The sequence below is a fragment of the Heterocephalus glaber genome, unplaced genomic scaffold, assembly GCF_053883595.1.
Source record: "Heterocephalus glaber isolate CG9 unplaced genomic scaffold, H.glaber_assembly_v1.0 deba00001831, whole genome shotgun sequence".
NCBI lineage: Eukaryota > Metazoa > Chordata > Mammalia > Rodentia > Bathyergidae > Heterocephalus > Heterocephalus glaber.
The window spans coordinates 1,546,260-1,558,762 of NW_028258491.1; the positions used below are offsets into that span (position 1 = coordinate 1,546,260).

At 35.0% G+C, this 12,503-nt stretch overlaps 1 protein-coding gene and 1 pseudogene across 1 annotated transcript; both read right to left on the reverse strand.

Moving 5' to 3' along the window:
• LOC147820636 (olfactory receptor 1165-like) lies at positions 1-951 on the reverse strand. The gene has a single exon (XM_087204018.1). It carries the CDS (start codon positions 949-951, stop codon positions 1-3), a length of 951 nt encoding a protein of 316 aa, XP_087060144.1.
• Positions 952-8,426: 7,475 nt separating this feature from the next.
• Positions 8,427-9,377, reverse strand: LOC101717572 (olfactory receptor 1165-like; annotated as a pseudogene).
• Positions 9,378-12,503: the final 3,126 nt, after the last annotated feature.

The window sequence follows — 12,503 nt, forward strand, 5'->3', positions numbered from 1 at the left end:
TTATCCTGAATGTGAACTCAGTCTGGAGTTGATTAACCTCCTGACTGTGTCTTTCACATCCTTGTTCCTGAGGCTGTAAATGAGGGGGTTCAGCATGGGGATCAGGACTGTATAAAGGGAAGTGAACACTTTGACCAGCAGCCAGGAGCTCTTGGAGCTGGGAACGCAGTAGAGGAGGAGAATGATGCCATGAAAGATGCTGATGGCGGTCAGGTGGGAGGTGCAGGTGGAGAAGGCTTTTTGGACTCCACCCTTGGAGGGCATCCTGATGATAGTCATCACGATGACCGCATAGGAGGCAAGGGTGATCAGGAGGCTGCAGGCTTCACTCATTATAGATATTATTAAACATGCCATCTGGCTGAAGGAGGAGTCCGAGCAGGACACAGAAATAACTGCAGAATACTCACAGCCAAAGTGGTTGATGGCTTTAGAGTGGCAGTAAGTTAGTTCCAAAAGGGAGTATGTGAGTATCACAGAGCAGAGTACACCCCACATGTAAGTTGCCGCCACCAGGAGAGCACAGAGTTTAGGAGACATCACCACTGTGTAAAGCAGGGGCTTACAGACAGCCACAAACCGGTCATAGGCCATCACTGCCAACATGAACATCTCCGTGATCACACAGGCACAGCCAAAGAAAAACTGTGCCATGCACCCACTGAAGGAGATTCTTCTCTCCTCCACAACCAGGATCTCTAAGAGTTTGGGTGTAAACACACTCGAATAACAAATATCTAAAAAGGAAAGATGGCTGAGGAAAAAGTACATGGGTATGTGAAGTTTGGGATTGAGTTTCCTGACCACAATTATGCCCAAGTTTCCCACCAGAGTGATCGTGTAGATGGTCAAGAACACCAAGAAGAGGGGCGCCTGGATCTGGGGGTAATCTGAGAACCCCACCAGGTCAAACCAGGTCACAGAGCTCTTGTTTCTCAAATTAAGCACCATGGCTATTTAAAAAAAAAAAATGAAGAACACCAAAACTTGAGAATGTAGTGTTTTAGAAACAGCGAGGATCACCATAAACAGTGTAGCTAATTGTGTCAGTTTTCATTCACTAGCACTCTGGTTCTCCCGTTTTTCTTAAATCATTCACTGAGTTCTGATTACAGCACATCAGAGTTGTCTTTCAGTACTGTGGGTTTCTTTTCTGGAAAGAAAAAATACTACATGTTGATATTATTATCTCATAAATTGTATCTCTAAACATGTGTGCTACTTAGAATAGTAATGAAAATGTAATTACATGAAAAAATAAACTGCATGTAGCAAACTGTGAAAATTGCAGGGAGGTCATAATAGTCATATGACCACAGGAGTGTGATATTTTAGAAGATTATATACTTTAAATATACATAAATAAACATAATAGTACAACTTTAGGGCATAGAACGTATATGCAATACATTTATAGTTTAATAGTGACATCTTGAATTTTCTTATGTTCTAGACATCTTATTATCAAGAAATCATACAACATCTAATTTAGGGTATATTTCAGTTCTGTGATAAATTTTTACCGATAGCTGTCTTCTGTAATTATTTCACCATTGTATGGTCCATTATTATATTACGAATTCAATGATATAAAATGTTTAAAATGTACTTTGAACTTATTTTTAAAATTCATAGTATTTATATTTCTCACACATTCTGTTGTCAATATATATTGTGCAAAACAGAAATAAGCAACTACTATGCATCAACAACTATAAATGCCAAACCCTCTAGTACTGTGAAATTACTATCGCACACAAAACAATCAAAACCCTTTTTTTTTGGTGAGGCAAACTTGCGTGTGGGATTCTAGCGGTATGACAGAATTTCTAATATTGAAAAACTATGAACTCTGTGTTTTGAAAATTCACTAGAAGAGAACTGTTGCCAATTTCACCCTTGAATTTCATAATCAAACATCCCCTGTGAATGAAATACGCCATCATCAATCCCAATCAGCTACTCCACCCTCCAATACTGTCCAATAGGTAGAGGATTTTCTGGATCTTTTTGAACGTTATTTAGTTTGTCGTGGTTGTGGACAAAACACTTGCCTTTCTATACTGGAATTGTTTATCTGATTATAGTCACACAGATTCAGAATTTTGACATAATATCTGTTTCTAGTGCAAGGAAGGCTTCTGAAAATATTATATCACCAAAGGTTCAATAAGGTGGCCTGGAGACAGAATTCCTAGAATGGGTAGACCATTCTCTGCCAAACAGTAACCAAGTGACCTTTCTGAGATTCTCTAAGCCATTATCAAAACATGACTTGATGCAATTTAAAAGCAGATAATTTCTAATTATTTTTATGGGTATTGTGCTCATTTTTCCTTAGAGATATTCTTGTTGCCCATTCCTTATACCAGAAGTTCTGTTAGTAAATAAAAGGATCCTTCCCTAAACCTTGCAATTGAAAGAAACCATGACACTAATCATTACAGTCAGTTCTATATATAAATATTTTTCTTAGGATATACTTGTTTTGTTTGTTTGTTTGAGACAGGGTCTCTCTATGTAGTTCAGCCTGGACTTGAACTCACTATGTTGCCCAGGCTGGCTTCATAGTTGCAGCAATCCTCCTGCCTAGGCCTCCCAAATGCTGGGATTACAGGCATGCACCACCATGCCTGGCTGGATGTGCTTACTGATATTAAATTTACTTTATTTTTAGGAACTAATAACTATATTCCTATTATGTTAGGTAAAAACAAAAGCAAAATAACAACAATATTGGAAAAGCTAGAGTGATATGGTGGTGGGTGCCTGCAGTCTCAGTGAATCAGGAGCCCACAAGTTGGAGACCAGTGTGGGCAACATAGCAAGATTGACTCGGGGTGGGAGACACCAGAGTTGTTCTCACTTACAATATAGACTCTCAACTATGGCACCCATAGGGATAGTTTCTTTTACTTTTTCTTTGATAAACATCTTTACTCTGTTTTTCCATTTACTTCTCAGAGAGGTTAAAGATATCTTACATTGCCTTCTTAATATTTTTGGTGTACCATTAACTTTTCCTGAGGAGATAGAATAACAACAGGAGACAGGGTTAATGTGCTATGTCTAAGAACATAGAACTTGTAGTTAATCATTTGAACTCTGGTCAATTGACTTCAATGCCATATTTTGTTCATGGATTATTGGTCATCCATAAACCTTATCTTTGGACACGAAGAATTTGGACAATCCTGAGTATTTTACATTTGTTATATTTTATGTCCTGCTCAATTTTTATTTCCCATTTCTACCAACATAACTTTTCATCCTAGTTGGCTAGACCCCTTACATATTGCTTGCCTTAACTCAGGGCTCTTTGCCTAAACCTTTTCATATAATTTCCATTTCTATTATTCATGCTGGTCATTGTGACATCTATTTCTCTACATCCCACTACAATTTGAGAAATTTGTAAACCTTTTAGAATATTCTCTAAGCTCTGAGAGAGCGCTCACTTTGTGTTAGTAATATGCTTTTACTTTTGCAAGTGCAGAGAGCTGTAGCAGTGTGGAAGTTGCAGGAGAATTGGAGATGTCTCTTCCTTACCCATCTCTCAGTCATTTTGGGTGCAAGGTCCGCTTGGTATATGTTTGCAATTAAATGGGCACATGAAAATGCACAGAGGATACAGTAATTGTTAAAATAATGGTGTGGTAATAACTTTCTGAAAGTGCTATTCTTTGGAGGTAATCAAGTCTCTGTGTTTTAGGAATCTGTCATACTCATCATGTCCAAAGCATTAGAAAAGAAAAAAGACAAAGAATATCTTAAGAATTTATATTTCTAGAGTACTTTTAGTTTTAGAATTACCATTCCATTCTGAATTCAAATTTTCATTGATTTCTCCATCCAACGATACATTATTTACTTTTCTTTCCAAACAGCTTGTACTTTTCTGCTTATCATATAAAAATCTGTTTGTGATTCCAGTAAAGGCCATCAGAAAAAAGTGAAAAGCTAAGAAATGTTTAAGTGTCCTTCCCTATTCACACCCACTTTTATCACCTTTTATTTCCATGGAATACTTCGTAATAGTTTATGGAAGTCCAATCCATTCATCCCTTACACTTGAAAAAGACAATAATTTAACTTTTTTGACATCATTTGATGACAAAATATATCAAGATAATACTATTTCACTTGGATTTCTATAAGATCCCCAGGAAGTATATATAAATTATTTTGTCACTAAATATAATACTTGTGATATCAGTATTTTACAATTTTATTCTATAAAAGCATTCATTTATTCCTGCTTATCCACTGAAATGGCTTTTCTCCTCCTCAGTTTTGTAGAGTAGCCTATTTCAAAGGCGAGTTCCCTGCAGGTGTCATACAAGAATCTGGTTAATCCAAATCATTATTTTCCTCCTGCTCTATTTTCCTTGCACTTCATCTATCCACAAGTTTATAAAAATTCTGGAACTTTTTGCTATTTTTGTGTGCACATTTACGTATACATTGGACTTTATATTTCATAAACTCATTAATTTCATGATTACAAAGCTTACATTTAGAATCCCTAATTTATCTTACAAATCATACAAAGACATAGTTTTAAACTTGTTGAAATGATCTAAAAACAAAGGAGAGTATAGTGCCTTGAATTTGGACCATTACATGAATTAAATAGACATTATCCTTATTTTAGCTCACTTAGCATTTTTACTCCCAAGTTCTTGGACTTGCATATATCTCATAGTTGATGAAAAGGTGCACAACTTTGGAGAAACTCACCAAAATCAGGTTTTTCCTGATCCATATTATGTACTTGATTATTTCTTTGCCATTATTAATAAACTGCAGGCACAACCTCCTTCAAGATTAAGATGTACTTATAAATGTTTCCACTGGGTGACACTTGAAAAATTACATTAAATAAATAACCAAAATAGTAATATTCTAATTGTCAAAGTATCTTGGAGGAAGCATAGAGTTACCTTGAGGTAGACAGAGACACTGAAATTATATTCAATCATCAGATTTATTTGCAATTAACTGCTAGGCAGTGGGGACACAAACCCAGGAGAATCTTGAGCTAGTTGTTATGATCCATTAACACTATAATGAGAGGAAACTTCCTCTTCTGTTACTTAGAATGTAATTTAATCAAAAGCAGTAATACATTGATATTCATGTCTTAAAAAAAAATTAACTCTACATAGCTCTTGAACTTCTGAAAATTATTAAAAAGAAACAACAATCCATTCATATTTATTTCTAAAACCTCACTATAAAAGTAGTTGACATGCTTTTCTTTTTCTCTTCCCTTTGTTTACATGTTTGCCTATGTATTTCTATAGGAATATATTTAACATTGTATTTTACATATTCTTGCATCCAAACTTAGAATCTTGATACCAAATCCTGAATATTCCTTCAGTGGGGCTTTGGAGAATTTGGTAAGTTTGATGGCAAGACTTTGCTGTAGATATTTCTCTTTTTCCTCATTATACCCCTGCAAGTGAGAGCAGTAGGCTCTTACATTAGCCTACTGTAATTCCTACATCTATTCCTGTCGGGGCCAATTTCTGAAAAAAAAAAAAAAAAAAAAAAAAAGACAGTGATGTCACTGACTAAACAACTAAAATACCACCACAATGGTTATTGACAGTGAAATACTGAGAAATGCACACATGTAGGTATTTGAAAAGGAGACATGCACGGATAATTTATGGAATAATATATTCCAGGGGAGCTAGAATTGGAACAGTTAAAAAGAATAGTATGCTAGAAGCCAGGCATGTTGCTGGAGGCCTGTAATTCCAGCACTCAGGAGGCTGAGGCAAGAAAATAACCATGAGTTCAAGTCCAGCATGGGCTACATAGTGAGTTCAAGGCTAGCCACAACAGCATAGGGAGATTCTATTTTTTAAAAAAATTGTAGACTAAAATTGAGCAGCTAAATAATGTTTGACTTTTAGTATGGCATGCCTAGCAATAATTGAATGAATCCTTGCTTGTAAGTTTCTCTGACACACACTAAAACCTTAGGTCTAGTATTTCAATTGAGATCAAGTTAGCCATTCTCCAATCTCAAGTAGCTCAACTGAAAACAGCAGAGCTGCTTCAAGCAGGTCATCAATACAAATACTATTGCATATCATTGGAATTTATTATTGCTTCTTTTTTATCATTAAATAACTGATCCCAGAATAAGAACCATGAATAATATATAAAACCTTGTTATATGGTACAATCACAGAAGGAACTGGCTGAAAAATACATGAAATCTATATTTTTCCTAGAAGTGAAAATGAATGTAAAATTATATCAGCCAAATTTTCAAAAAGTAATAAAAATTGATGAACAATGATACAAATGGCCAAACTATCATGATGAACATATAGTTACAAACATATTTTCTTGTTCTAGTATGTACAGAAGAAACAAAATGTACAATGTCAAATATAATTTACATACATCAGAGTCTATACTTTTAAAAGAAGTTCTATTTTTTTAATTTTTACTGTAAAATTTTTGAGGCCAAATGGCCCATGTTATTAAGTGTAAATATTTTATATATTTAGTGTTTAATGGTGCATAGCTTTCCATATAATAAATTTATAAGATGTAGTAAACATTTTTATTAAACTATAATTCTTCAGATAATCATGTAAAAATGTATATTAGTTTAATATTGGTATGAGCAGTTACATGTTAACGTACATTAAGGCAGATACTATTGTATTATATCTAAAGCATAGATGTTGTGTAAATGGGCTTAAATTTCATCCTTGACAATTCTTTGATTTAAATGTTATGTTATTTTAGTAAACAGGGTGAACAGATGCTGAAATATATATATATATATATATATATATATTTTTTTTTTTTTTTTTTTGGTACCGGGGATCGAACTTGGGTACTTGCACTTGTACAGCAGGTGGCAAAACCACTGAGCTAAATCCCCAGCCCCAGATACTGGAATATTAATCAAATGTTACAAGGATTTGTGTGCTGATTTAATGTGGAATAGCTGTACCTGTACTATAAGAATAAATAAATGATATCACTAAAATTATGTGTGGTGGTTTATTAAGATCTATTAAAAAACAAGAGGTATCCTGACCATAAGCCATGCGATTTTACAAGTAAGAACACAGCAGAGTGAAATGATGGTACCAAGAAAATATCGATGGAAGTGGGAGAGGCCCAGGAGAGGGCTCTGTAGAATTCCCTCCACTGAAAAAGCATTCCAGTCTTAGGAAGTGGTAATGATCATCAGGCTGCATATTTCATGAAAAGGTGGAAACAAAGTGCTTTTCTGAGTAATGCAGGTTACAGAGCAGGAAACAGTAAAAATGACACTATATTCACATACATTTATTAATTTGAAACCTTGAATAGATAAGGTAATTTAAAAGCATATGAATATGTAGGAACCCAAAATACACAAATTACCCAGAGAATAGGGTGCAGGGACTAACAAAGAGATTTCTGGATTCTGCAATTGTGCAGAATCTTGTTTTCAAACTGTCGCTGTCAGAAGCCATTACTTCCAACAAGATTGGGTCTACCACAGAGAAGATGTACACCTAGAAGGACAGATTTAGGTATCCTCCAAAGGCAATAAGAATAATGCTACTCAGTACTTAGCTTTCATAGAATTTTGAGGGATTCAATCAACAGTGAAGGTCTTTCAAAATAGAAATAAAGAAGACTTGGGCATGTGGGGATCCTGGAAAATCAAGTCAATGAAGCAGCCCCTCTGTGGAATGCTGTGGCCAGGGGATCCCTCACTTCTACTTATCCAAGCAACCTGGTGATCTGGTTTCCAAAGGATGGTCTCCTATGGGGTGATTTCCAGAAAAGCTTCATTATTCTAATTTTTAGGTTGCAAAGACAACTGAACATTAATTCAACACCTTTCTTGGAACCATGATTTATTACACAGTTACTCAAAAATGAGTGATCCATGTGGAGAAGAGCTGATATTTTCAGCACGTTTGCTAAAACAACATTTTTATAACATAATCCCCAAACACTCACTGTACTTGAAGTGAAATTGAGAGGGGAAAGTAAGAAATGTGCTTTATAGAATTTGCTGACCAGAAAGAGTGGGTCATGGGGACATTTGCATGGATGGAATAAAGTCAGTTATTACTTCTATAGTATTTTTATTGAAGTTAAAACATAGGTAACAAGTCCTAAATATAGATTTCATTTTCATTCTGATTTTGATAATTTTCTATGAAGAGATATTTAAATACATATTTTCAGAAACTCCTCAGGGAAAGTGTATCAGAGTATGTTTGTATTAAAACAGAAAAAATTAAATGTTCTAAATACTGAACAGCATTGATTAGTTAATATTTCATTGATGCAAAACATAATCACATATTCTCTTGAAGCTAATATTTTATTACCAACACACATAAAAATGGATGGAGTTAGGACATATAAAAGTCTAATTATTTGAATTATACTGAGTGAGAATGGAACTTGGATATCATTATCTTCCTGATGGTCTCTTTCACATCCTTGTTCCTCAGGCTGTAGATGAGGGGGTTCAGCATGGGGATCAGGACTGTGAAAAGCACAGTGGCCACTTTGACCAGTAGCCAGGAGCTCTATGAGTTGGGCACACAATCGAGAAGGAGGATGATGCCATGGAAAATGGTGATGGCAGTCAGGTGGGAGGTGCAGGTAGACAAGGCTTTTTGGAGTCCACCTTTGAGGGACATCCTGATAACAGTGAGGACTATGATGGCATACAAGGCAAGGATGATTAGGAGACTGCGGGCCTCATTGCAGGTGGAAATCACAAAGCACACCATCTGGCTGAAGGAGGGGTCAGAGCAGGACACAGCAAGGACAGAGGAATACTCACAGCCAAAGTGGTTGATGATGCTGAACTTGCAGTAGGACAGCTGCACAAGAGAATACGTGATTGTCAAGGAGCAGAGTGCACCCCACATGTAAGTTCCCGCAACCAGGAGAGCACAGAGCTTAGGACACATCACCACTGTGTAGAGCATAGGGTTACAGCCAGCCACGAACTGATCATAGGCCATCACTGCCAACATGAACATCTCTGTGATCACCAACATGCAAATGAAGAAAAACTGTGTCATGCATCCTTTGAAGGAGATCGTTCTTTCTTCCACAATTAAAATCTCTAAGAGTTTGGGTGTAAATACAGTGGAATAGCAAATATCTAAAAAGGAAAGATGGTGAAGAAAAAAGTACATGGGTGTGTGAAGTTTGGGATTGATCCTAATAATAGCAATTATGGCCAAGTTTCCCACCAGAGTGAACATGTAGGTGGTCAGGAACACCAGGAAGAGGGGCACCTGGAGCTGGGGGTAATCTGAGTACCCCACCAGGATGAAAGAGATCACAGAGCTCTGGTTTCCCAAATCAAGCAGCATGATACTTTAAGTTTTTATAAAACAAAAAAAGAACAGAAGCAGAAAAATTGAAATAAGTTTGAGTTAGAAGTGATAGGTCCTTTGGTAGAAGCTCTGGTGAGGCTGAATATAGGTCAGTGAAGTTGGCGATGGTCAGTTTGCCATCACCAATGTGATGTGCTGCCTCTGGAGCTCTGAATGTGAATGCTCTGTCTCTGGAGTTTTCAACATGGGCAAATAACTTCATTCTTTAGTACTGTAGATTTTAAAATCTGGAATAAAATATAGCACAGTGAATCCCAGACTTACAAACATTCAAGTTGCAAACATTTTTTTATTTGAAGATAAGAACTGACTTGATGTTATGCCCATTTGTAGATGTGAACAAATTAAGGAGGTAGCTCATTGTCTGTCGGACTTTGTGCCAGTTGTGGTGGTGTGTTCTGCTCACTACACATTACAATAGTGCACAGTGGTACAGTACAATTGGTGACTTACTGAATTTGCATGTGTGTTTTCTTTTTATGCTTTACATTATATATTTGCATCAGAGATGTACAAGAATCACTTTGTTGGACTTACAAAAGAATCCAACTTGTGAATGTTCTTCCAGAATGGAACTCATTCATACATCCATGACTTATCAGCACTATTTCATATAAATTATACATAACTACATGTGACAGCTAAAACCCTCCATAATAAAATATATTCATGTAATAACAAAGGCACGCAGTAAAATTACACAAGCATTGAACAGACAGTTGGGATAATAGGATCATGTCAAGGGATTCTTTCAGGAGATTTAGTGCATTTAATACATAAAAAAAAGAACATCATTATTAGAGGAAGATAAATTGAGTAAGATGTTCACAATTCTATGTTGATATATCAAATAATTTCCCTTCTAGAAATATCCTATGTGAAGGATTCATAAAAAAAAATTTTAACCAATCTCAAAAATTTACACTGATAACATTTTTATTGCAAATATTCTATATGCTAATTTATAAAGCTGAACTGCTCATTATTATAAAATGATTGCCTAATTAAATATTTGTAGATATTCTTATATTTTTATATTATTTATCTTCTGCTCCTGATTTGGTCTGTTTTCAGCATATATTGTATTTTTTTAAATTTTATCGGTACATTTTATTGGTACATTTTAGGTATACAATGTTTACTTTTATCATTGGGTGGTTGAACCTGTACATGATGTATCCTGGTTCTCAATTTTTCCCCATTACCTGTGCACCCTTCACCCCCTCCACCCTTCCCTATTTACATAGACTTTGTTTCCCTTTTTGTTCTTTTCTCACAATTTTTCCTTTTGCTTCTTTCCTTTCCCCTTCCCCTCTCACTACCCGTACCCTTTTGGACCTTTTTTCCTACTTCAAATTATCAATTATTCATTTTAATCATTTTAATCCTTATTTACACTTTCAGTTTCTCACACTAGAGAAACTGTTCAGTATTTACACATGTATGTCCTATTTATTTCACTTAAGAGTATGAAGTCAATATGCATCCATTTAGATATAAATGTCTCTAGTTTTTCATTCTTTATGGCTGAGTAGTACTCCATTTAAAAAACAAACAAACAAACATCTTTATCCAGTTTCCATTTGACGAGCACTTGGGCTGTTTCCAAGCATTAGCTATTACAAACTGCAGCACATATTGTATTAAACATTCCAAATTACCAAGAAGAAGGAAATTTTTCCAAACATATCATATGAAGTCAGCATTACTCCATTAGTAAGACCAGACAATCACACAAGAGGACACAACAAACTAATATCTTTGATGAACATACACATGCATATCCTCATAAAAATATTAGTAAATTGAAGCCTACAGCACAATAAATTTATGTTGATCATGATCAAGTGAGATTCATGCCAGAGATGTAAGGATAGTTAAACACTTGCAAATCAATAATCACAAAGTATCAAATCAACAGAGTGAATTATAAGAGAACATCATAATCCCAATAGGAACAGAAAAGGCATTTAGCAAAATTTAACATATCTTCATCACAGAAAACCCTGAATAAATTAGGTACAGCATGAATATACTTCAAGTAATAAGACAATGTAAAATGAACCGATAGCCAGCATTATTCTGAATGAGGAAAAGATGAAAGCTTAATTTTTAAATTCTAAAATATAGGACTAGACAAGTAGGTTCAACTTCACAGTTGGAGATGAATATATATATAATGTATACAGATATGAATTTGAATATATAATTGCAAAACTCCAAACATTCCACCAAGAAAAGACAATAGATGTTTTTAACAAAGCAGATTAATATAAAATCGGTAGGCTTAATGGCATTACTATAACCTAATAGCAAATTACCTGAAATAGAAATGAAGAAAATAGGCACATTTTACAAGAACTACATAATAATATTCATTGAGATAAGTTGAAAAAAAGAGTGAATTATTCCCCACTTCAATCTATATACTCATGAAATGAATTGAAGAAATCATATACACACACATACACACAAGGAAAGCTGTTTCCTATTTACGGACTGGAAATATTAATGTTGTTAAAATGTCCATTCTACCCAGAGTAATTTACAGATTCAATGTAGTCCCTATCAAAATACCAGTGACATTCCTCCCAAAACAGGGAAAATAATAATTTCATGGAACTAGAAGGAAATATACAGTAGTCAAACAATCTCAAGCTGAAGAATAAAACATTATACTACCTAATTTCAAAATATACTGCAATACTTTAGCTGTCAAAAGTACATTGTATTAGAAAAACTGACAAAAAGTCAACTCTGACAAAATAAAATAAAAGCAAACCCAAAACATTTGATTTTCAACATGCATGGGTAAGGAGAAATCTTCTCAGTAATTGACTGGAATGTGAAAGCCACACCCTGACTAACAAGACTAGATCCCTCCCTATTGTGTTAAAAATTAAGTCAAAATAGATTAGTGACTGACTTCAATGTAAGACCTGAAACTACTGGAAGACAACAAAGGAATTGCTTCTGGATATTGGAATATGAAAGGATGCTTTGAAGGAGATCACAAAAGCACAAGAAAGAAGAGCAAAAATGACATCAAACTAAAACTTGTGTACAGAAAAGAAATCATACCAGTGAGTGAAGATGTGACCT